Source organism: Centruroides vittatus, unplaced genomic scaffold, assembly GCF_030686945.1.
Source record: "Centruroides vittatus isolate TY-2023 unplaced genomic scaffold, ASM3068694v2 contig_1773, whole genome shotgun sequence".
NCBI classification, from domain to species: domain Eukaryota; kingdom Metazoa; phylum Arthropoda; class Arachnida; order Scorpiones; family Buthidae; genus Centruroides; species Centruroides vittatus.
The window spans coordinates 103,781-131,220 of NW_027121084.1; the positions used below are offsets into that span (position 1 = coordinate 103,781).

The 27,440-nt window shown below is 31.2% G+C and overlaps 2 protein-coding genes across 2 annotated transcripts in view; one reads left to right on the top strand and one right to left on the bottom strand.

Annotated features, from left to right (window-relative positions):
- LOC136969249 (neuropathy target esterase sws-like) overlaps positions 1–1,094 on the bottom strand; it is a 99,255-nt gene extending 98,161 nt beyond the window's left edge. The window contains exon 1 of the mRNA XM_067263337.1: positions 1,018–1,094. Within this exon, the coding sequence (XP_067119438.1) occupies positions 1,018–1,053 (36 nt within the window). The 5' untranslated portion in view covers positions 1,054–1,094. The remainder of the gene's footprint in view (positions 1–1,017) is intronic.
- A 2,084-nt stretch (positions 1,095–3,178) lies between these two features.
- Positions 3,179–26,263, top strand: LOC136969256 (pyroglutamyl-peptidase 1). Its single transcript, XM_067263348.1, has 5 exons — positions 3,179–3,388; positions 6,128–6,181; positions 10,918–11,084; positions 15,818–16,050; positions 26,013–26,263. Exons 1-5 carry the CDS (start codon positions 3,373–3,375, stop codon positions 26,182–26,184), a joined length of 642 nt encoding a protein of 213 aa, XP_067119449.1. The 5' UTR covers positions 3,179–3,372; the 3' UTR covers positions 26,185–26,263.
- Positions 26,264–27,440: the final 1,177 nt, after the last annotated feature.

The following is a 27,440-nucleotide window of genomic DNA, read 5'->3' on the forward strand; positions in this document are numbered from 1 at the left end:
TTGTAGCTGACAATGTAGCTCGAAGTTGGTATAACTTTTTCCAAGAAAGTTCCCACCCCACAAACCCAAGTCAATGCTTATTGGTCAAAGGATAGTCATTTAGCTATAATATACCAATTAGAACTTAACGGGCATGCTAACTAGGATTTTATTGTCAAATGAACAAAAGAAAGGGTCTCCCATAGACTTAACATGGAATGGAGGAGTTTTGTGCCTAAATTTAAAAATATGGGGTGGTAACAAATATCTTATTCGTTGAAACAGACTTAGTCTATGTAGATAAAAGCCAATCAGTGCTTAAATCGCCACCAACTAGTTAATTATGAAAGTAAATTGACAGTTACTCCAACTGGAGTACTCCGCAACAGTTTAATGAAAACCGGTTACTCCAATAGCAGTAACTCCGCAAACAACTGGTTAACAGCAACGGAATAAAATTTTTAAAATTTTAAATTATCTGTTATTTTTTTTGTTTGTTTTTTTATTTCATTGACGCTTAGATATATATATTTTTAGTTATTTTGTTCTTTGATAATCCCCGAGACAATTAAATAGAAGGAGTATTATAAGAAGCTCCAATAATTAAAACGTACATGATGAATTCATTACATCTCTCATCATTTCAACATATATTATCTCATATATCCTCATTTGGAGTCATTTCTTCATACACTATATAAGCATTATTACTTTAACAAACGCATTATAAATCACAGAGTACACTGTGTTTGTTATAAATGTAATGTTTTATGTGCTTAAGCAATTATAATTCACAAGATTTTAAAATCATTAAAAATTGATTTTACATTGTACATCTTTCATTTTGTCTTAAAAAATTAATTTTTTCAATTTTTAGTGTAGACTTATTTTAATGAGAAAGTATATAACTCCCAATATAAAAATAATAAATTAATTTATAATTTTAATATATTACAATAATATAAGTAATGATTTTACAATAAACTTTAAGGTATTTTTTAAATGTTATTATATTTCCAATTATAATTTTATATTTACCAAATTTTGGAGAATTAACCAAATCTTGAACTCCATAATGTCCAAGTATATTCTACAAAATATTCGAAATCGTTTAAATTTTTATTCTGAAAAGTCACGTGAATCTTTTAAAAATTATCTTAAAGTTGATTTTACTATAATAATTTACTTTATTTTATTTTTTAAAAGTTATAAGAATAGTCATGAACACAAATTAAGTTTTTTTCGTGGTTTTATTTTGGAAGAATGCCGTTTTTTTCGGTGTTTCATTTACTTTCAGTATTTTCAATTTCTTTGCAGACATTAGAATTTAGGCCAGATTTCCAGAACTAATAATTACATATCAAAAATAGTTTTAGTTTAGGAATTTTTAAATATACGCGCACAAAATAAATGACAGACTTTTATACTCAAATACAGAAGGATCGTACTAATTTCTTCTGTTGAAGGGTGATAACTTCTTCTGGATATTCATTGCCTACATTACCAAAAAGTTAATGTTTTAAGAGATGACAAAGCAGTCCATTAAAGTTATATTCTGTCATTATAGCATCGGCTTTAGAAAACATTTCTCACACAAGACCCACAGATTTTTACCTGTACCAGTATTATTGTTGTCTCCAAGCGCCAAGCTTATCTTTACCAAAGAAAAACTCCCAAGAAAAAAACTTTGGCCGTCATCCAAATTGTCAGAACTTTTTAATTGGCGCAATTTTTTTCATCTCAGATATAAATTTCATATTTTTAATTATAATTATAATATTGTGTGTGGTGCCATCATTTACGAGATTTTGTTATAAAAAATTTTATATTATTAATTATTATAAAATAGCAAAAAGCTTAATTTTGAGGGTAGGGATGAGTTTTATAAAAAAAAAAAAGAAAAAAAAGAAATTGTAGATGCTAATCACGAATAACATCTTCATTAATTAAGTCCAATCCCTCTCGAGACATGACCCTCCTTTATCTCCCCACCCCTACCTTTTACAACCAAAATTTAATAGCATCTACCTCCCTCACACACAAACTACCATGCCAAATTTCGTTTCTTAATCTTCACTCCATCCTGATATATTAAATGAATACAGAGTATTGTGGCCATAATTCATTACTCACAATTTCATAAAACTATAACTTTTTCATTAAATGGTTGATTGCTGTTTTTTGTCACAATAGCTATATAGGCCATGCTGCGCCATGTCAAATGATAAAACTTTTCATGAAATGACGTAGAGAGTTATTTCTGTTTTCCAGATCCAGTTCATGAACAAGTTCAGTGACTGTCGACCATGCTAAAAAAAAGCCGAAAAGAACGGCTTACTTTGCAGTAACGAGTGGTATGGGTTAGTTTGTCTTCGGTTGGAAAAAACATTTCAGAAGTTTGTCATGGGGTGAAATTGTCATTTAACTGTCACTAGACCCGACTCCACTGGACGTTTTTAGTGAGGGCATTTAAAACATAGAGTGTACGGCCATAGGATACGTAATACGCTGTTTCAATACACCATCTTAGCTTGCTGCGGTGGCTAGCAAACGTTGGAACATATGACGTCATGTTCTTCTCGCACTTGGAACGGAAGTGTTGTTGATAAAATCGTTTCGTGATTTCGATCGACACGTACTGTACATTATGTCTGTACCAAACTTTAAACTGAAGATCGTTGTCGTCGACCACGGCGTCGCCATTTTAATTGAAGTGGCAGCGTATTTACATGTCATTGACGATACTTCACCAACGGCACATACTGTATATTTGTATTATGAGCAAAAATTATGCATAGACGCGAAATTCAAAACGAACATTTATCGTTTTAAACAGCTATTCCTTAAATAACACTGTATATAAGAGGGCAACGTTCGGGTTATTAGTAATTCTAGTTTGACAAGTTTGAGTTAATATGTACAGTACAGTATGTAAGGCGAATAATCAAGCATTCAAACAAATAATTATTCTCTTAGTTGTACGAAGAAGACAAATCGTTGATATTTTTACGTGCTGTACATTTCTTTAATACTAATTTTTTAATATATTTATTTAATTAAAGCTTGTGCCTGCAGATGTCGCTAATAACAATTTTATGTAATTTCAATAATAATAAAAATATATATTAATAATAATTTTCTATTAAAAGACTACGATTATAAACATTTTATAACATAAAAAAATATTAAAATTAATCATTTATATAAGTTATTAACGTTGCGATTAATATCAATGACGTTTAAGAGATTCGTCACATTATTTTTTTTCTTTCTTTTTTCCCACGAAAATAACACATGATATTCAAAGTTCAACGCGTGTATTTCTCCCGCACATTGATGTATTAACGTCTCTATGGACCGCATCTGATCTGCAATTATCGTATAAATTGTAATATGGATTGTGAAAATGGTAAGAAAGTATTTTTTAATATAATTATCACATTTAATAATCTATGTCATATTTAAAATTTTATAAATGATCTGTTAATATTAATTAATCGTACGATGATTATTGCAAAAGTTTAAGAGATAAAAGTAATGGACTAAACGAAGGACGATCGATATTATAGTAATCGATTGCTATTTTTAGAAAAATGATTGGTCCAATTTTGACTATTAATAGTCAAAATTGGACCAATCATTTTCAGTGTTTGATTTCCTTCAATAAATACATAAATAGAAACACTTAAATTTTTTCCCCCTTATGAATGTTTACTTTCCAGTTTTTCATTGGAAAAAACTTTGAAAATACTCCAAGAAAAATAAAATAAAAATATATTAAGACATGGAATGGATCTGCAGTGAAGCAATGTTTTAAAACTTATATAGTTAAATCATAATTACCATACTTGTTTATGGAATTTATATTGTATCTATTCATTTTAGCAAAGTTTCTGGTTATTTAGTAAAAAGGAATAAATTTCTGCAATATGTAATTTTTCAGAAATTTTTATTTTAAGTAATATAAATAAATGCTTATATTTTCTGTCAGATAATATTTATAACAGATATATTAAGTTTATAATAAATCTGTTACGTGTAAAAATATCCAGGGCTGTAAATAAATTATTGCTTATATAGAAATTTGGCAAAGTATTAGCTAATAAACTTTTGATGATTGCAAAGAATTTATTTTAAAGTATTTATTGTAAGCCTGGAAATGTTTCAGAACAATTATATTTCTGTAAAAAAAATTAGAGAAATAATTTGACAAATTAGATAATATGTCCTAAATTAAAAAAGGAATTTGACAGTTTTCAAACATATATTTTTTATTTTAAGAATTGTAGTAACTTATCAAATTCAGTTTTAGTCACTGTCATGAATAGGGGTTATGAGAAAGTTTACCTTTTTTGTCGGAAAGAAAATCTGATAAATATATTTCAAATTCACTAAAATAAAATTAATAAAAAGCTGTAGTATTGTAGAATAAGGTACTTAATATGAATGACAAGAGAGTTGGCTCTTGTTCAGGTGCTGCTTTGATTGAGAGCACTTAGAAGCAGAGCTTTGGAAAAGGGGGCCCTGTCATGGCTTCAACTCAAGTTCCACTCCAAAAGAGTTTTCTGGCTTTGGCTTTGGTTCCAAACATTTAATTTTTAAGTACAATTGTTCAAGCATATTATTCAAACCATTTTACTTCATTAATTTATATTTAATTTGTTTTTATTGCTTAATGTAAATTTTATATAAACAATAGAAATAGATCATTTGATTTCATATAACAATGTTATTTTAGCATTGTTAATGTAGCAAACTATAATTAAAGAGAAGGAAATCATTGAAAAGAGGATGAGATAACAATAAACAATTAACTAATTACTATTATTCATCAGTTATTTACCATCACTATGCATTCACCTGATTGAAAAGTTGTTCAGTCTATTTTTACAATTGCCAGCTTATATTAGAAAGGTTATAATAGTTCTTAACATATAAACAAAATTAGCATTGTAACAATTTAATTATTATTTAAAAGCTGCTAAAATTTTGTCCATACTATATTATTGATTGCAGTTTACATAAATTAATTTTGTTTAATTCTGGAAAAAATACACAGGATATGTCAGTAATGTATCCTTGGTAGTATGTCAGAAATATAAGTTAGAGAATTTTTTTAGCTAGATTCACAAAATTTTTCTAAGCCTAAATAAAAGAAAACACAGAACTGGAGCTAACACTTTTTTAAAGTGTATACAGTTCTGGGCTCCATCTAAAATTGGATGTTCTAACTATCTCTGGCTCCAAAGCCTGGCTTAGAAATGTTTCATTTATGCTAGAGATAGTCCATGAAGCTTCAGTGAGAAATTTATATAGCTTATGTCTCAGTTTGTCAGACACAAAAGATTGTGGTTGCTATATCTAGAGTGCTGATACCTTGATAGAGTCAACTATGATAAAATATTATTAGTAAAGTGTTAGTAGCTGGTACATAGTACTGGCACTTGCTTAGTAAAAAGATTCTATATGTTTAGATGGAAAGTTTGGTGACTGGTGTGATAACAAACAAAACAAACTGGGCTATACTATTAGCTACAATGAATGCAGAGGGCTGATGGAATCTGACATAAAAAGCAAATGGGGTGGTTACTCCTGCTTTCATTGGAGGCAATCTTTCAATAAACAGACAATACTCTTCTGACAATTGTCTGTCCCTATTATGTTCTTGTCAAGAAATGAGGTACATCTTTGTCTTTCTGTTTCAAAGATAATATTTTGAAAGAGAAAGACAAAAGTGTGGTTACTAAAAGGATATCATTTAGCAACTGACATTAAATCTAAACAAAGAAATAAGAAATTGGAAAGTGCAGACAGAGAAAATTTTGGAAAATACTATAGTATCAATATAAATTTATACATTTAGAAAGAAAAAATAAATAAATAATTTAGTAGTATTAAACACTGTTTTTTAGTTATTACATTTTTTCTAAGACAGAAGTTTATTTTTAGGCAACATATATATACTGGCAGTAATATTTTTAGGAAGAGCACAGACTATAATAATACTGTATATCTTTATTTTCTGATTACCAATACTTTATTAATACATTGCAACTCTAAAAATTTTATTTCATATATTTTTGAAAAGATTTTAAAGTAATTATAGAATTTTAAACTTCCTGTCTTTTGACAAGAATTTTATTTTCAGATATAGAATTGAATTCAAAGTTTGATGTAAATCAACCAAATATCATAATAACAGGTAAGAAATAATTTTGTAAAATTAATCATATAAAATATTAAAATGAAAGAAAATGAAAGTTGAAATTACAGATAAACTAATGAATTTGTTTACAAAACTAATTTTATTACAAATAGTAATAACTCAAAATAAGAAAGCAAATAAAAAATGTTTTGAATAAGAATTTTTTATTCAAAACATTTTCTTCATAATGTGTTTATCTGTAAGATTTTCTTTGTCAAAACTTCTTCCTTTATAAAAATTATACTATACAGTATTTTATATTAAAGAAGCAATTATTTATTGTGACATTGTCACAATGCCAGGCTGCAATTTTTAATCATCTTTAAACTAAAAAAATCTCATGACTTCTGGTTCAGGCCAGAAGTTTGAATATAGTTAATTGGGATCTCTGGCCCCTAAGCTTTTCATATTTGGTCTGAATTTTATAGTGTTTTGCCCCTGTACATCATACTTCTGCTGATAACAATCGAGTCATGTTAGTCTCTATCTAACTTCATTCTTGAGAAAATTTTGAATTGAAACCACATGACTTCTAGTTCAGACCAGAAATTCATATATAGTTAATCAGGGCCTCTGGCCCCTAGGCTTTCATATCTGTTCTTGAGTTTCATCTACTTGACATTGGACAACAATGGGAATGTATAAATCTGCAATTTCAAAATTGCAGATAGAAGAATAAAAACAGAAAGAAAGAAAACTTTATTAGAAAGTGTTGTTGCTTTTCAGAGGGGAAACTTAAATCTAAGCATTTTATGGATTATAATTTTGATAATCTTTATTTAATTTCAAATTGAGAGTTTTAGGTAAAGCAGATTAAAATTTTGATTGTATATCTGCTATAAATTTGATTTATTGGTTAATTCATTTTGTTCATAATTAATCCAAAACTAATTATCATAATTCATTTCTGATAAAAAATTTGATTAACATGGAAATAAGGAATAAAAATCACTTTCATGTAATAAAAAAATGCTATTGTGTAATAAAATATTCCACAAAAACCTTAAAAATTGCATTAATCACTTTAATTTCTAATATTTTTGGCCATATTTAACCAACCTTTTTCAGGATAAACTTAAAAAATGACAATGGTTGCATTCAAATAAAATGAAAAATTTTTTGTTTTATTTGAATGCAACCATCATTTGTCTTGTAAATTTATCCTGAAGAAGGTTGGTTAAATGTGGCTGAAAATGTTAGAAATTAAAGTGGTTAATTCAATTTTTAAGGTATTTGTGGAGTGTTTTACTATTAAGCATTGCATTTCTCAGTATTTACTATTGTGTAATCCAATTATATAAATTTATATTGGTTATTTTTTGATAGTAAAAATACTCTCATGTTAAAATACTGTGAAATAATTAATGTAACAATTATATTCATCCTATAACAGGAATTTAACCTTATTATTAGTATACGATTTGATTGATTGATTAACTTCTTCTTCTTCAGCTTATTAGTCCACTTATGTGGGATTACTGCTGCAGATTACTTTCTTCCGCTTTTTCTTGTCCTTTACCAAATTCCAATTAATTTCAAAAGCCTCCATTTCCTCAAGTTTGCAATCGAATGTGGTGGTCCACCATATTGTTTTCTTTGTCTCCTCAACCAACCTCTTTATCCCTTGTTTTATCCAATTTTTGTACACTTGTCAAGACCAGCTCTTATTGTACGAAGTTGAGGTGGACTCCTGTTGAGAGAAACTGGTCTGAAGAGTACGACGAAGGCAGCCTGGGGGATATTGAAGCAAGAAATCTCACTTTTTGCTGAGACAAGACCAGAACAGAAGTGGAGCTTGAGGAAGAAGACATAGAGGAGTTTTGAAGATGATCCTGATAATTTGTTGAAGGGGGAGTGAATGGAGATTGGCCTGTTGAACGAGTCCAGACAAAGAGGTCCAGCAAGAAACATTTGGAAGGTGATATACTTAAGAGCCAAGTGTATTTCACCCCTGCTGTTGAGAAGTTATTTTGTGTCTCCTTAATTTTGTATTTAGAAAATTTGTTGTGTCATGCATATTTTTAATTGTATCGTTGTTAGTTACTAGTAGGGTTTCTCATTTCCCGGTCTTTTGCTTGTCCCGGGATTCCAGGATAAAAGTGAACTGTTTCCCAGGATCCCGGGAAATCCTGGGACAAAATTAATTATTTTTAAGATATACAAATTATTACGAAATCAAATGATATAATTTTTTTTTCATCTTTTAAAGTAATTTAATACGTTCCACAACCTCCAAAATCATATTAATAACGCTGTGTAAGATATATATTAAAAATTACCTTTGAATTACGTAAACATTTTCACAAATAGAAAAAATTTATTAAAGTTTGCTGGAAACTGCATACACCCCAACAACAACAAAATGCTTTGAATTGAGTTAAAAATAATTTAAAAAAAACTTAGATCAAACTTCTAACTTAAAAGGTAATTTTCGTTTTTTAAATAAAATATAATACAAAATATTGTAAATTTTTATAAGATTTTAAAAAGCAAAGATGGTCAATACAGTACTCCGATCACTCAATCTAATTCTTATTTTAGTAATGAGAAGGTCTTGCTACAGAGAATGCCTTTTCTGATTTAGTTGATGTGGTTGGAATCGTGTTTAATGCATTTAAGAGAAGACAAATATTATGTGTTTTTCACTTGTATCCTAAAAGATTTCTAGTTCATTTTCAAGATTTATTGCAGTACTTCTTTTGTTCTCTAGTATTCTTGATTTGTCTACTTCGACTGCTTTAATAGAAACATCATAGCCAAATAATTCAACAGTTCGTTTGTCTTTAATAATCAGGTTATGAAGAAAAACTTCATACTTGCAGACTTTATACTCGTTTGTATCCTGGCCCAATTTGCACAACTTGGCTTTACGCAGTTATTGAAGCTACTGGGCTTGGTTAAAAATTAAGACAACATAAGCACAATTATTACAGATATTACAGGTAAAGAATTTTGAGAGTCCTGCCACAAATAAGCTATGTGTTGATTATTGATCATTTGTGACGTGCCATAATGAGTAAAAATTAAAAAAACTAATAAGTAGGTTTAAAATTAATAAATACAAATGTATTCTGACAGTTTATGAGTTAATTATACTTTCTATTTGCAAAATTTCCTCAACCTTAATACAAAATAAGAAAAAAAATGAATCTTTAAGAAATTTGCAGGATTTCCCAGGATAAGAAAAATTTCCTGGGATATTTCCTGGGTTAAAGAAACAACCGGGACTTCCGTTTGAGAAACCCTAAGATTAGCCCCTTACTAGGATTAGCCTATATAGCCTATATAAATTATAGCCCGACCTTTAAGGCAATCGTTGGTAATTCATTATATAATTATTGGGCTTAGTGATGTTTATTATTTATATACAGTATATATATTATTATTATTATTATTATTAATATATATATCAGACATGGGCAAATGTGGCTTGTTTTGAGTTACATGCAGCTCTTGCTGAAAGTGTTAATTTCTGTTTTTTATTATTATTTTGACAATCTTATTTTTATAATTTTGTGAAAATATGTTTATTAAAAAATTCAATATTTGTTTTATATTATATTTATATTATATATTAAAATTGCGTGCCTTACCATACTATCCGCCATGGCAGTACATAACTGCAGCTCCCATGAATTTTGCAAAACCTACATTTTGGCTCCCACTGAACTCTTGCTTGCCCACCCCTGATATATATATATATATATATATATATATATACATACTTCGCTAGGTAATGCGTTAGCTGGCTGAGTGCCATTGTGGAGATGTTCTTAGGCTGTGGACATAGTTGTCCCTAGCCAGTGCCTTGTTTAACCAGTAAGGTTATATCTAAATTAATATATACTTCTGGAAGCAGATGTTGCAAGTTCAAGCCCTGCCCTGGGCCAGTTTTTTATTCCAGAATGTTCTAAAATTATTTATTAATTTATTAAAAATTATAATTATTAATTTAGTTAAGAGATGGCACCTAATGCCTCACTCTGGTGACAAATTACTTTATATTAATCATTTAATTAGCCAAATTATAGCCTGATCTTTAAGGCGATCATTGGTAATACATTATTAGGATTAGGTTTGCAGTAAATTTGTCATATGCTTAGTTTTAAGTGCATGTGCCAGTGTCTGTGCCTTCATGAAGCCAAGTATTGTCTCACTGAAAGTGGCTGATAGCTTGAGCCTCATGAGGACCTTTGTACATTTTGGCATATTAAACTACTGTTTTTTGTTAAGGTAAGACTTTTTGTCACTTATTGTTTTCACGACTTTAACAAAACACTCACAAACTTTGAAACTTTGAATTCTACTGTTAAGCGTACTGTCAAATGCATCGTTTTGAATATCAGAATGAAGAATACTTCAAACAGCTCTGATTGTGTCTTCAATTAATTTTAGCATTATGACATGATAATATTTTGTGTAAATTCAAAAGCACAATAAAATTTATTGATCCTGTTTTAAAATATTTAAATTTCTGGTTTGTTTTATAATTGCAGTTTTAGACATTCTTTACTTGCATTACCCATTCTTCCTGATGGTGATTTTTTTCCCCTTCTTGCAGAAATCACTTCTGCACATTTCAGAGAATATACTTATTGAGTTTGTTGAATTCTGTCATTAAATAGTTTCCAGTTCAAACCTGATTGTTTGTATATTATATTTATATGCAAATACTTGAGTAATTAAATTTACTTGTTTAAATTTATTAATTAAATTCTTATTTTATATTTTAGGATTTGGTCCATTTAGAGACATAGAAGTTAATTCTAGTTGGATAGCTGTACGGGAGCTTGCAAAAGTTGGTATAGATGGAGTAAATTTAATAATCAAAGAAATTCCAGTTGAATATGAAACTGTAACAAAAATTATTCCAGAATTATGGAAAAAGTATAAACCTGCTGTAAGTTGTTTAATTTTTCCAAATGTTTATGTAAGAAATCTGACAATCATTTACAGAATTTTTTAAAAATGTTTTATGCTTTAATTTTTTATTTTATATATAAAATATTTAATATATTTTATTTTATTATTATTATTATTTATTTGTTAATTTAGCTAATATTTTTGTTTTAAATTGAAATGTAAAATGTTTGGACGTTCCATTGTTAAAATGTTAAATTTTTAAAAATACATTTGAATTGTGATAGTCACACAAGTGTACAATAGTCCACGAGAGGCAGTACACAAAAAAAAATAACAACAATTATTTATTTTTTTCATGTGATTGGCAATATACAGGATTTTTTCGGATTCCAACTCTTAATGTTATACAATATCCCAAACTGGGGCAAGGAATCGAGCAAATACAGAACAAAAGATGTGCTCTGACAAATAAGAAAAGACAGACTTGTAATCTTATGACTAACTTACACTAAATTATAAACTAAAAAGGAAAGGAAGAATAGCAAGAAGTTTTAGTATGATAGAGGAGGTTATAAAGAATACTCAGGTTCTCCGTTTGGTATTGACGCTCTTCTGGTGGGGAACCACTCTAAATCATTTCTTGTCGATCTTTTTCGGATCTCTTTGAAGATTCTCCTTATACAAGGGATATTGTCTCTCTCTCTTTACATTAGCAGTGTCCTTTATCTTTCTGTAGGCCACCTTCAATGAATTTAGATGTTTTACTTTTTCATCCAGATATTTTTTCACAGAATTTATAATAGCATTTAGCCTATGAGATCCAGATGTTTTTATTTCATTTTTTAGATATTTTGTTTCAATTAGAGTTGGTAACACTGAAACTTATACTGGACACATCATTGATTCACATGTCCTATCTTAGGTAAGTTCAAATTGCTAGTCAGCATTTGCAATTATTTTGTACTGTACATTAAATTAATTTAATCTCCAAAATGCCGAAAATAAACTGTGTTTACTAATGAATTAAAAAAAGATTATCAGTTTTTGAAAAAGTTTGTGATTGTATTGACAAAATGAAATGTGAACTGTGCTTTTCAAAATCTTCAGTAACTCATGGTGGATGTTCGGACATTACAAAATCACTTGAAATGTGCAAAAGTTAAGTCAAGTCTAATAACATTGGAAGGAATTCCTCAAATATATTGTCATATTTTAAAGGTCTCGATTTAAGTGACAAAGAATTTTTAATAGCAGCTAAAGAAGCAACTTTTGCATTTCATTTTGCTATAGTATTCACAATCTCAGCTTTAAGTCAGCTGATTGTTTATCTAAATTGATTTCGAAGCTCTTTGAAACAAAGTTTAGACTAGCCAGAACAAAATGTGAAGCTGTCATTGTTAATTGAGCCATTGTTGTTTCAGCAACTTTGTGAAGATTTAAATACCGTATTAGCTCGAATATAACGCAACCCCGAATTTAACGCGAATCCAAAATTTTCATAAAGATATTTAGAAAAAAAAATAATACTCATAAAAGAATTCAAAGAAAGTAAAATTCAATCAGATAAGCATTTATTTAGGTATTTATAGCTAATAACACAGGTTACATTCATGTCAATGATCGAGTTAAGCCTAACACACGACTATATCACATAAAAAATTAAAAATAAAATTCATGTGTAAAAATGTAAAGAAAATATCTGTTAAATCTTAAACACAACATTTTTCTGAGTAAAACAAAATAAAAACTTAGTCAATTGGTCGATTTACAACTCAGAAAAAAGCATTTGAAAATAGGGTTATAAAACAATTAGCGTTTATTGACTTTCGCGTTAGGGGGTAAAGCGGGTCTATTGACAAATTTTCTCGCAGTAGTACGAAATTTCTACTGACTTAACTTGAATGAGTCATATTTCTTCCCCATTTACAAACAAACCCGATGGCAATCGGTGAAACATGAGATAAATTACAGCGAGTTGAAATTTGATATGTTTATTTTTTGCGTTTTACGTATCAAATTACATTAAATTCGACACAAATAAAGCATTTTTGTCAATATAGAAATATTTTACATTGTTTAAAAGTAGAGAAAATAAAGAAAAGAAAGATGTAATAATAATTTTTCGAGCGAAGCCAAAAATTTCACAATTTTAAGATAAAAAATGGCGTCTGTGAGAGCCCACGTGACTAAAAGGCGGTCGAAAAATCACGTGACTAATGAACTTCGAACAAGCGGAGACATAGCCTTACTATAGTAGCGCTATGCAAACAAAAGCGCAGGCCTACTAACTAGATCACATGGTTGTTTTGAAGTGGTCGGTCGAGCTAGGTCTGACGTTCAGTCGCGTTTCAATCTCTGTAGGAAAATGTCCTTGTTTATATTACATTCCATTACTTAAACCCCGAATTTAGCGCGAGTCGATTTTTTAACGGAAAATAAATGGTCGAAAAATATCGCGTTATATCCGGGCTAATACGGTAAAACAAATTTTTGTGACGGTATCAGTAGATTCTTCCAACAGGAAAGAAATTAAAACTGTGCCAATTGTTGTGAGGTATTTTGTACCAGATTGTGATGTAAAAGTTACTTTTAGAGTTTCAATCGGTTTCCAGTGAAAGTGCAGAAATACTGACAAACCATTTAATGTCAGTTATAAAACTCATAATATAGCAAAAAAAATTATTAGATTTTGTGGAGGTAATTGCAGTACTAATGTGGCTCTATGCCTTTTTATTCTGTATAGTTTTTTAGTTTAATTTATATTCCATTTCTATAAATTTATCCTTCCTTCCAATTTTCTTTGTTCCTTTGTCTCGAACTTCCGAGAACTCGGACTTACCTGTAGCCCACCAGGAGATAGGGGAGAAACAATAGACTGTGACAAGGCTGGAGGGAAAAAGAGACATTCCAGTGGACATTCTTTGGCTGGACACGAAAGGAGAAAGACATGTGGCAGTGAACCTCGTGAGTTAGAAATTGGTGAGCGTGGTGGAAGAAGGCCTTAAGGAGAAGATCAAGAAGAGAATCCAATCAACAGATCTGGATGCAAACCCTAAGAAAAGGTTTTTTTTTTTTTAAAGAGGAGAATGTACGAGGATCTGCATCAAATCTTCGCCGAGAAATTGGGTACCCATCTGTCCTATAATCCTTCTTACTTCTCTTTTTCCTTCTATCCCTTTTCTATTAGTTTTAAGTCCGATTAAAATTCGCGTGCGTTAGTTAAGTTAAGTATTATTGTCGGGCAGCAGTTGTAACAGGACTTAACTACATGGATTACTGTTATAATACGAACACTGAGGATCACCGGAAGCATGTAAAGGAACAGCGGGAATCTATAAAAAATTTGTAATATTTATATCCAATGCAAAATTAAATTCATTTTAATTGTTCAACATGTGTACGTGTTTTTCCTTTTGCATTGTACTTCTTACACTAATTTTAGGGGTGTTAAATGTAGAGGAGAAAACAATATTTACAGTAAATTGAAGAAGGAACTAGGAAGAAATATTGTTGGCATTGGTTGCAGTGCACAACTGCCTTCAAACTGCAGTTGATGTTCTAGCTATTGAATTAGAAGCTTTAGTGGTCAAAATTTATAAATATTTCCACATTTATACAGTTTGAGTCCTGATGCAGAGCCCAGAAGGGGTTCAAAAATGTTCGTTTTTTTGATGTTTTTTATCACGCCGTAATTGGTTCTGAGTGCATCATTATTGTTGTAATAATCTGCTGCTATATTAAAGAAAAACAATGTTGTTTTATTTAATTCACAAAAATATAGACAAAGAATTAAATTAAATGGCAAGTAATGTGACAATAGGATGTTTACAAACACAACTTTAAATCACGTGATTTATTCTTAGGAAATTTTTGTCACAAAAATTTAATTGTAGGTTCAAGTGTTCCATGAGATAGAAAAGGTAGAAAAACACTGTTCTATAGTAACAGAATTGTTTCTGATGACAGATATGATTAATGTCCAAAAGTGCTAAAATGTTAGAATTGTTAAGTTTTTACTCTAGATAAAATATTTTCTATTTAGAAAAAATTATTACTGATTTTGATTAATATTGCTTTGTAACTTTTGTTATTTATATGTAAAAAAGGAAAAACCCCCAAAAAATAGTATATTAAGAGAGTTTTTTGGCATCTTATATTAATGTACAGAATAAATACCTTATTTTTTTCAATTTAAAGACACTGCTCCCCTCATTTTTACTTTTCTAAAATATAGATGTCTTATAATTTACAGGGTCTTACATTCATAGTCAAAAATAAGTCAACAGTCATTGCTAATAGATCATAAGTGTATTATGCAGCAACAACAGGCATTTCCAGTTATACTGCTTAACATCAATGTCAGTTCAAATGAGCTTTGCTGTAACTTTCTAAAATTTAGAATGTTTTGAAGATGGCACTATTATACAAAATTAAAGTTAACAGTTATTTATTTTAATGTAGTATCAGAACAACATGGCAGTAGAGTTGCCAAACATTACCTCTTTCATGGCATTTGTATTGTTTTTCTAACAAACCTTAATAAAATTGATCATTTAAAAATGTTTTCCTTCAAAAACATATCTTAAGATTTGAATTTAAATGCATGGTGTGTCTTAGAATTGAGAAAATATGGTATGTAAAAATCTCAAAATATATTTTAATAAAACTTAAACATGTAAATATTTAGTTTTTAGTTTTAGTTTTTAATATTTTGTTTTTATTTCTTAAATTTTTTATTTATATTCAATATAATATTTTATAATTATTTAGATGGTGGTACATTGTGGAGTCTCCAGCTCAGCAAAAACACTTGTGTTAGAACAGTTAGCACATAATAATGGATATGAATCACCAGATGTAACTGGAAATCTTCCACCATCAAATTGTTGTGTGAAATGTGGTTCTAAATGTTTACAAACTAAAATTGACATGTATCAAGTTAGTCATGATGTTAATTCTTCAGGATTGCAGATTCCAGCTGTGGTGTCAAATGATGCAGGAAGGTATGAATAAAAATTTATCTTATTTCAAATATAATTTTTAAAATGTCATTCATTTCAGCTGAAGAATTCTTTATTTTAGAGAAATATATGATAAATTATATCTCATTCTCTCTCATTTTAGACAGATCACTATCTAGGAAATTGATTGCTCATATTTGCAAAAATAATTTAGTTGCTCTATTTAAGCCACTACAGTAAATTTTAGAAAACAGAAAAAAATATGAAATTTATGTAGTATGATATATATTCATAAATATTAAATGCCTTTTGTCTGTATTTTGCATAATCAATTAAACATTTGGTTCAAATACAACCAATAACAGACTTAGCAACGTATAAAAAACCAGTAAGCATTTTCACAGCAAACAATAATGTTGCCTTCCTCAGATGTTCTTAATTCTACAACTATTTTAACTGACACACATCATCATTAAAAACTTCTATTTTTTTACAATCTCCCTTATTTTACAATATATATAAAACAATATTTTATATACAATTTTTTTCACAAAAAGTGCTTTGGTCTTTTATGTGTTTCTAAGTTTAATTATTGAATAAACATAGACTAGTATATAATAAGTCTGTTGTTGATCTTGTTGAATCAAATGTTTGATTATATAATAGTAAATTGTTTACATAAAATAACTTCAATTATTATAAATAGCTGATTTTAAATACAGAATAGTGCACGAAAAATATCCCATCTGTAGTTTAGTAGAAACAGAATAATACAGTAATGACATTGATGGTCGTGATTGTGTGACTGGTGTTGTCCTTCACTTCCTGTGTTGTGTGTGAATTTGCACAATATAGGACACCAATGTTCATTTAACTGATGTGATTCACTCATTCCACACAATATACTAGTGCTAGACTTGAACTAAACTGAGACTTTGTTTTCATTCTCCATCTTGTATTTATTCTATGAAAATTAAAGGTAGTGATTGACTTTTTGAAGAAACATAATAAACATTACAATTTTTAGGACAGGTTTTGCAAATGTAAAGATCCTAAAATTGTGCCGGGAATTCGATTGTTTACAAGATTGCTACATCGGGAAATTTCGGAAAGTCAATCAGAGCGAGAACGCGCATCGGGCTACAAACCCGACCGATGTAAAGCATTTCTTCTAAAACAAACACAACGCAGTAATAAACGACGAAGGGGATATCGCGGTGCTCATATACAAGAGTCGGGATGTAAACAATTAACAAAGAGGGGAGAAAGAAGAGAGACATATGGTCAAGGACACCTGTTAGACCATGTGAGCCCGGGACCGTCTCGAAAGGGGGCCGGCCACAGAACGTTTGGCTGATCGGTTCAGCCAGATGTCCGAGAGAGGGGGGCAAACAGTGTAAATTATGTGAGTAGCTGTCAACGTTCGGGCGCCGTCCCCAGCCAAACTTGGTTTTTGTCTTGCTTAGAAACAGTAGACTGACCAATCGAGAAAAGGAAAAAGGGACCCAAGACCAATCAAGAGGGGAAGATTCGAGGGAAAATCATATAAAAACCCCTGAATCAAGGTCGGAAGGGAAGACAACGGAGCTTTCTACCAGGAAGTGAACGACGGGACTCCAAACCGCCACCTACTCCTTCACCGACATCCGTCGCCGACCCCTTGGACTCTTCTGCCTGACTGCCCCGGGGCTTCAACGATGACTCCGACAGCACTCCCCGATCGCTGTCATCCGGAGCTCCTTCTGCCGCAGACAATCTAGATCGCAACTCGTATTGTACTTTGTAAGTTTGCTTTGATGTTAAAATAAACGGTTATTGTAAGACACTTGTCATCTTTTGCCTCTGCCGCCACCACCCACGTACGATCGGTCCCTGAGTTTTTCCTGACGTGCAATTAACTAATTGCCTCCATATATCGGCAACTTACACAAATTCTGATAATGTGTCATGCCAATTGGAATACTGCCTCAGTCATTTGACTATCTGTTAACTTGTCATCTTTAATAAGTTTATATACTAACAACTGTTAAACATGCACTCAAATGTATATATTAGTAATAACCAATCATCTTTGTAGTCTGTTGATGCAAATTTGTCTGTTTTTGAAAGACAGTGTGATAAACAACATATCTCAGATATTCATATAATTGAAAGAAGCAGTACATCTTGTATAACTCCAGCAATATATTTAATCAACCAAAAGTGTTTTCAGCTTATTTCCGTAAGCCTTTTTCAGTTGGAACACCTAACTTAAAAGAAAGAAGAACAAAAAGAATATTCAAAAAACATATTAAACACAACAGAAATAATTTAAATTAAAAAGAATGGGAAGCACATTCTAAATAAAGCATAATCTGATGATTTTTGGAATTAGACATAATGACAAGGATCTCCCTACTTACACCAACTCCTCGGGTGTTTATGCTATTTCAATTGAGGACTAATGCATATGTGAGCACTACTGGACACACTCTAACACAAAGAACTAAGGAACACAAATATGCCATTGAAAAAACTTCAACACCATCGTCTTAGCAATTTATGCCTCCCAGTAGGTTGTACAGATAAATTGGGATGAGGCTAAGATCATTAGGCCTACCAGGAGTCCTAACTCTATTAAGTTCTTGGAATTATTAGATATCTTTAAAGCTTATGGAAAACACTTTTGTATCAATCATAGGAATGCTGACATGTTATCAACAGCATGGAAATCTATAAATGAGCTTCAGCTTGGGCTTCAACGCAGTCGCATGCTGCCCATGGAAGCTGTGGAGGCACTGCTTTCCTTGTATTTTCTAGAATATAAATACATATTGTTTGATTATTTTCATATTTTAATATACTTTGAATTAATTAAAATTAATATTTTATTATAACTGCATTATGTATCTTACTACAAATTTCTATACTACATGTGAAAAAAATGATAAGATTGCTATTGTATATTCAAATATAAATTCATATATGCATATTCTCAATAAAAGTGCTGTATTGTTGAATACAGGACAGCTTCCATGGCGAAATTATTTGAATGGTGTAAAGCAGCCAGATTACAGGCATTCGCATGTGGTGTTCTCGTAAGTGGTACAGTACGATCCGCGAACGAAAGGTACAGAAAGGACTCTACGACAATTATAATAATATTCACAGTCCCTTTATTTCACTCTGAACAAAAAGGTTATACAAGGAATCTCAACTGGTTACGTGATATATTACAATCTGGTGCGATTTTCACAAAGCACGAAGGTGACTCCTTCCCGACCGTGTGACAATTAATTTTTAGCAAGAGTGTAACTAATCTAATTTAATTCTAACTTAAATCTAACTTAATACTAAGGAATATAATGAGGAAGATAGGATAGTAGGAAGAAATAAGAAATGAAAAGTTGCTTCACCCGGGGTTTTCTCTATATCAGGACGATATGCACTTTGGGTAGGACCTTGGTTCTGTTATGGTGGCTTCCGTCTTTCGGATCCTCTCTTCTATATCGCTTATCGAGGTTCTCTCTTTACTTCAAACTCTCTAACTCGGTCCCTTGCTGGACGACCTCGAACTTCTGCCCTCTCTACCAAAACTTCTTTCAGAGTTCCTTCTCACACATCCGATCTCCTCCGTGCCTAGTCCAAAAGTGCTAACTCTTGGCCGTTATTCTTCCGGCCACACTATCTATTGTTCTGTTTTCCGATTCTTAGAACCGCTAATCCCACCCCAAGGCAATAATGGTCGTTGGAAAGTTTTAGGGGGTGTACTATAGATTACTCCCTATGGAATTTCAGGACTTTGATTATATATTTGAACTCAGGGGACCGAGACGAGTTCAACGGTACCCTATTTTTGGACCGGAGACGAAAAATAAAAAAGTTATCACACTTTTTAAGTTACCGTACTTTTTTAATGCTCTCGTGCAGACAGCACCGTAGTTGCTAGTATTGCCATCTTGCGGTAAAGTCTGCAAACCGTGACGTCGGACTACGGTCATCTCCCGGAGCGTTAAACACGCGATACGAGAGCGGAGAGAGCGACGCGACTTCCAATCATCGCGCGATCGCCATTTCGGTTAATGTTACTTATGGCAGCAAACATGGCGGCCCAACTGACCTCTCGTATGGGCGCCACCACACGCCGCCATGTGCTAAACTAGTGATCGATTCACGGTAGTTCTTGAACAAAGTAAAAAAAGAGGGGAAACGTCTACTAAAGGCAATTTTAACGGCAAGCGACGGGACTCCCGATCGCGATAGCGAGGCCGACTTAGCGGAGAGCGACGCGACTCCCTATCATCGCGCGATCGCCGGAAAAAAGTATGATAACTTTTTTATTTTTCGTCTCCGGTCCAAAAGTAGAGTATCGTTGAACTCGTCTCGGTCCCCTGAGTTCAAATATATACCCAAACACACGAAATTCCATAGGGAGTAATCTATAGTATACCCGTTTTAGGAAAAGAGAAGACAAAGAAACAAAGAAAAGGCTAAGACTAGCTAAAATTAAAAATACAAATACAGTCAAACCTGTTTTTATGCGCTCTTTTTATGTGCGATTTTTTTAATGCGAATTTTTAATTTGTGCGGTTTTTTTTGTGCGATTTTTTATTTGTGCGGTATAGTTGGCGACTAGTCTCGTGCGATTCGTCATGTCTCACGTTGACTTATTATAGCTAATTAAACTTATTATAGCATAAATGCACTTATTATAGTAATATTATTGCATGAATATGCGAAAAATGAAATAATTTACTTTTTAAAGTCAACAAAACACCACCTGGACAAAAATATGTAAAACAGACGATAGACCAGACGATGCAGACAAGTGCTGACATCTGTTGTCAATAAATTCTATTTCGTACGGTTTTGAGTTATTTTCTATGTGAGACTTCTTTTATGCGGTCCCTATTGACCGCATAAAAAAAAATATTTTTTTAATTGTGTTGCGAAAACTATTTTTTATAGCCACTCGTGAAGTTTCGTGCGATTTTTTTTATGCGTTTTTTTAATGCGGTCCCTATCCCCCGCATAAAAACAGGTTTGACTGTATATTATCATGGCCGACAGCCACACGCGCATGTGCTTTACATAGTGCCAACCTCACGTGGTTTAGCTTGTGGATGCTATACACCAAATATCACATAATGCTTCCAATAATTCTATCCAGGGCCGGCACAGCTTTCATTAAATGTCACCACATGCCATTGGTCCTCCAATAATTGTTTATTGTTATTTTATTTTTATACCATTTATGTTTTTAAGTTTCAGTTATAATATGTATTTATTTATTTTTTATATCCCTTGTATTTGAATTGTACAAATGTTCTATTGATTTAGATCACTCTTCCCATTTGTTTTAATTTAAATTATTTCCATTGCATTTAATGTGTTCCTTGAATGTTCTTTTTGTTCTTTTCTCATTTAAGTTTAATGTTCCAACTGAGGAAGGTCTATGGAAGTACGTCAAAACGTTTTTGGTTAATTAAATATACTGCTGGACAGTGGCTTGCTGAGAATGAACTAGGGGATTAGGCTAAATTCCCTGAAGTATTGTCTTTATATTATTTCTAATGCATTTGTATTTGAAATCTTTCACTTAAAAAATATGTATTTTTTGTGTATTTTTCCCATCTGTCCTCCCCTCCTTTATGTCAAATTCAAATTCTTTTACAAACCAACCTGAACACCTCTCAGGGCTCCTTTGATTGACTCATCAACAGGTCTACAGACATGTGTTCCTGTCATACTGTTGTGTTTTGTGTGCTTCCAGATGGTTCTGTAATAAGAGATTTTGTTTTCTGTGTTTATTGAAAACAAAATTACATTAGTGATTTTTGTATTTCTACATATTATCATAAAACACTTTAGATGAAAACTTTTATGTTTTCATCTAAAGTGTGAATTTACTTAAAAGACTGTATATGTGATTAGAAAACTTTGATTTCAACATGGAAGGAGAATCGTTAGGAGAAGCAGGTCCCTCGCAGAGAAACATAACACAGTTTGAATCTGTGAATGACACAGCTGATCTTTACAAAAAAAAATTATAAGTGCTAACAACAAACAAAATTGTTATTAAGTTCAACCTACTCAAGATATGACATGACCCCTCCTCTATTTCTCCATCCCATTGACCTTTACCCATTAAAATTTAATAGCATCAATCCCCCTAATAAACCAACCTCCCTGCAAAATTTCAGAAAATTTTGACAAAAGATACAAGTTATTAAGTTTCAAAGAGGATAAACAAAATTATGCACCCACATACACTAACATCCATACATATAGAAAAATAAACCCCAAATTTTTTGTATTTCTTGATGTTTCAAGGTCCTCTGAATCCAAAACTGTAAAAATCTTGGGAGGAGTCAGTTTTTTGATTCATCATCATACTTTCCCTCTGTTATATATAACAGAGATGGGAAAGTAAAATTAATGTGCCAATAATATGCAAATAAAATGAATTTTTTTCTGGGTGTTTAAATAATAATTGTTATAATGTGTGAAAAGTAGGATTTCCCACATCTGGTTCCTTTTGAAAATTGTCACTGCATTTCTGTTTCTGGAGTTATACGAGATCTACTGCATCTTTCATTTGGTTACTTCTCCAGTTTTGTCAAATTATTTTGATATTTTTCTGCTTTGCAAATCTATATATATAAAAACGAATGTATGTCTGTGTGTGTGTGTGTGTTTGTCCTTCATGCATTACCACACCATTTATCCGATTGCCATGAAACTTTGGGAAGTTGTTTAATACACTCCCGCGAAGGTTTGTGGCATATGTGAAGATCACCATTTCCCCCCTTTCAAAAATATATTTATATATGGATTAAGACTTTTATGTCCAACAGATGGCGCTAACTTCCGACGACCTAAGTTTGCTTTTCTGTGAGGCATTATGCTTTTCTGTGAGAATGGACTAAAGCAGATCATTTTCTACCTATCTATATAAATAAAATACAACGTTTGTTTGTTCCTACCGATTCCTTTGAAATTTTGACACAACGTTGCATTCGAATACGCACGTGTTTTTATATAATATACATGTCGAAACTCCCCCTACTGGGGGGAGATAAACGGGATTAAGGTTTACAGTGAAGAACTCCGCTTCTATTTATACTATTTTACATGCGATTTTTTTGTGTCTTTAATTGCATTTTAATAGGTTACGTCAACAGAATATACACTAAAAAGGGATTTTTCGATATTCCCTAGCGGGGAGAGGGACAGGATTAAGGCTTACTGTGAAGAACTCGGCTTCTATTTATTCTATTTTACATGCGGTTTTTTGCGTTTTTAATTGCGTTTTAATAGGTTACGTCAACAGAATATACACTAAAAAGGGATTTTTCGATATTTCCTTGCGGGGGAGAGGACAGGATTAAGGCCTACTGTGAAGAACTCGGCTTCAATTTATTCTATTTTACATGCGTTTTTAATTGCGTTTTAATAGGTTACGTCAACAGAATATACACTAAAAAGGGATTTTTCGATATTCCCTAGCGGGGAGAGGGACAGGATTAAGGCTTACTGTGATGAACTCGGCTTCTATTTATTCTATTTTACATGCGGTTTTTTGCGTTTTTAATTGCGTTTTAATAGGTTACGTCAACAGAATATACACTAAAAAGGGATTTTTCGATATTCCCTAGCGGGGAGAGAAACAGGATTAAGGCTTACTGTGAAGAACTGGGCTTCTATTTATTCTATTTTACATGCGGTTTTTTGCGTTTTTAATTGCGTTTTAATAGGTTACGTCAACAGAATATACACTGAAAAGGGATTTTTCGATATTCCCCAGCGGGGAAAGGGACAGGATTAAGGCTTACCGTGAAGAACTCGGCTTCTATTTATACTATTTTACATGCGGTTTTTTGCGCTTTTAATTGCGTTTTAATAGGTTACGTCAACAGAATATACACTGAAAAGGGATTTTTCGATATTCCCCAGCGGGGAAAGGGACAGGATTAAGGCTTACTGTGAAGAACTCGGCTTCTATTTATACTATTTTACATGCGGTTTTTTGCGTTTTTAATTGCGTTTTAATAGGTGACGTCAACAGAATATACACTAAAAAGGGATTTTTTGAAATTCCCCTCACGGGGGAAGTGTTACTTATTTATAATAGATACATTTTGAGCCACAACAACGCGTGGCCGGGTCAGCTAGTTGCTTATAAATAAAAATCTGTCTGATTTACAATTAAAAAATTGAATAAACAAACAAGAATTATACTGGAACCTCTATATAACAAATTGCCTCTTGGGAGATGTGAAAAATTTGTTAAAATAGTAAATGCACTAGTAGTAAAAAGAAAACAAAATATATATGATTTTATGATGATTTATTCTTCATGAAAATACCTTTGTATGTGTAAATTGTTTATTAACAACAATGTTATGCATGTATTTTATATGAGAAAAATCAAGTGGAAGATATAGCCTTTTTTCTTTTATTCATGAAAGAAATGTTATGACCAAAATAAAATAAATACAGTACTCTTATATAAGGATATGTGGTAGTTCGGAAGGAAATATTTGTGAGTCTGCAAGTAACTGTTTCAATTAACAACACGGAGAGAAAAATTACACAATGAATACTCCTTTTATTTCTTCCAAATGCAGTTCTTTTAATACACGGATCCCAACTCGATATAGTTACTTCTATAACTTTACAGGGGGGAAGGCAGGTCACTTCCTGTTACTTCACATATATACAACGTGCGCATAACACAAACAAACATGAAGATAAAAAGGGGGGACTTAATAACTAATTTACAACTAACCTTATAACTATCTTAGAACTAACAAGGAAAAGAAATGGATAGACTAAGAAAAGTAGAAAAAAGGCAGATAGGAAGTACCCGGGCCCAAGTCGTGTAGTTAACGTCCTTGATGATTTTTACGCTCACACAAATCGTAGTAGTCTCGCTCTACTCCTCCAATAGCTCTATGCCTAGATTCTTTGGCTCTCTTGATGCCTTAGAGATTTTCATAGCCTCCTTTCCTCTCTGGTCTCGGTAGGTTCTCTCTCAATTCGTAGTCCCCTTTCTTTCTCAGTCTGGAGCACTACTTACTACATCTGTATCCTCCGATGTCCAGCCAAAAAAGTGTCTCCTTTCTTTTTCCTACGCTGCCTTGGGCCTGTACTTTCTTTGTCCATATCCCAAATTTCGAGGAAGTCTTAATCTCCTCCTTTGTTCGACACTTGGTTCTTGGAAAGGGCAACCCTCCCCCTTGAGCGGGAATGGTTCACATATGAGTCACTTTGAGACAATGGGAAGGATGTACGAAAGTAGGAATGAGAGAAGAAAATAGAAACGAAATACAGAACTTATGAACTATATATATATATAACTAAAATATGGCTGACGGCCACAGATATTTAAGTTAAGAAATAGTCAGTAATCTTCACCAGTATGTTTTGTAAAACACTATTTTATTTTCAGCAATTGATTCCAACGATGAAATATTTCATCCAGAATGTTTTCTTGATGATGGAAAATATTTTTTTAAATTTGAACATATCAAAAAGTACTTTTGCATTACTTCTAGCACATAGTTTACTAGTTCAAACAAATCTTTTGGCTGCTTAAGTGGCACCTATCAGGTTTAAATAGTTTATTTAGAACAAGCTGTTGCATTCCAAGACATTCAAAGCCTTTTAGGGTTTTGTCTGTAGCTACGTGATGTTCCAAACAAAACTGACATTCAAATAATGATAACATCCAAAAGACATCCAAAGCTTTTTAAATTAAAAAGTTCTAATTAACTTTTTTCTTTATTTGTTAACACATTTAAATGTACAATATATATGCTTGGTAATATTATAATACTATATTTTTTAATAAATTTGGAATTATTAATAAATGTTTAGAAACAAATCAGTTTGCTGTTTTAAAGGAATATTTACAATTTTTAAAAATTCCATAAATTTTATTAAATGTGTAAATATGCATTAAATTTAAATGAATTTAAGATTTAATGTTGCTCTATTTATTATTTTTATTTATATTTCAGGTATTTATGTGAATTTATATATTACACTTCACTAAATGTAAGTCCTGCCACAGCATTTATTCATGTTCCTCCAGTGGATCAACCTTTTTCGGTTGAACAATTAGCACAAGGAATTAAAGTAGCAATATCTTCAATGATAAAACAAGTGAATTTACTTCCAGTATACAAATGAAATATAAACCTGCCACAGTAATTAGGATTGTACTCATTTTTCTGTACATTACGCTGCTATTTATATTATATACATAAAATATATATATATATATATTCTTTTTTAGAATCAAATATATTTTTAAATTTAAGGCATTTAAAATATTGATGGAGAAAATGATGTAAAAAATGTATGCTAAATTAGATTCAGCTTTTTATTCTTAAGAATTATATCCTTGAAACAGATGTATTAAAATTCTATGCTAAATCTGATCTTTTTATTCAAAAGTATTTTCATGGATTTATAAAAATTTGTAAACAAATATTTTTCTTCTTATTGTGATACATTTAACAATTATACTTAAAAATGGTCCAATGCTTTGTACAAAATCTTGTAATAAATGTATCTGAATAAAAGTTAAATTTTATTAATCCTTATAACCATTTATTTTTGTAAAACATATTTTTAATCATATTTTACAATAATAGTTTAAATAAGTACAGTAGACTCTCGTATAATGCGGGGGATACATTCCACGTTGTAGGAAATCGTGTTATATGGAACAGATCAATTTATGCAAATTCAGGAGTCTGTAAATTGTAACGGTTGTCAATAAATCTGTACTGTACAACCAATATTAACAAAACAGCATCGTTGGAACTTATTTGTTGATACTTCCGATAGTGAATAAATGTTAAATAGTGAAGTGCATAATTTTATTTTAAGTTAAATAAAATTATTTTCCTCTTTTATCTTTAAATGAGTATGTATTATTATTTTTTTATAAATTGCTACTTCTTTAAACTATCAGCTTCACTATTCATATAAACAACAGGTAAGCATATACATTTGCTTTTCTAAACAAAAAATCAGAAACTATGTGAAAATGTTAAATTTATCTTGCGCGTTATACGGGACTGTTTATCGTGCTGTATGAGTACTAGTCGCAATTATTTCGTCGCGTTGTACGAATTTGCATTTTACAGGAGCGCGTTATATGAGAGTCTACTGTATTTTATTATAATATTCAATTATATTGAAAACATAATAGGAATCAAGTTAATTAATGGAAGTTACTTAATTACTTAACATTAATGAAAATTCCAAACTGTTCTAAAATTCAAAACTAAGAAAAGATGAATCTATGAGTGTTGTAACTAATGTGATATATATATATATATATATATATATATAATATATTTCAGCTACATTATTTGAAACAAACTTTGAATGCCAAATTCTGTATAAAAATTGTCAGAAGATCTTGAAAAATAAAT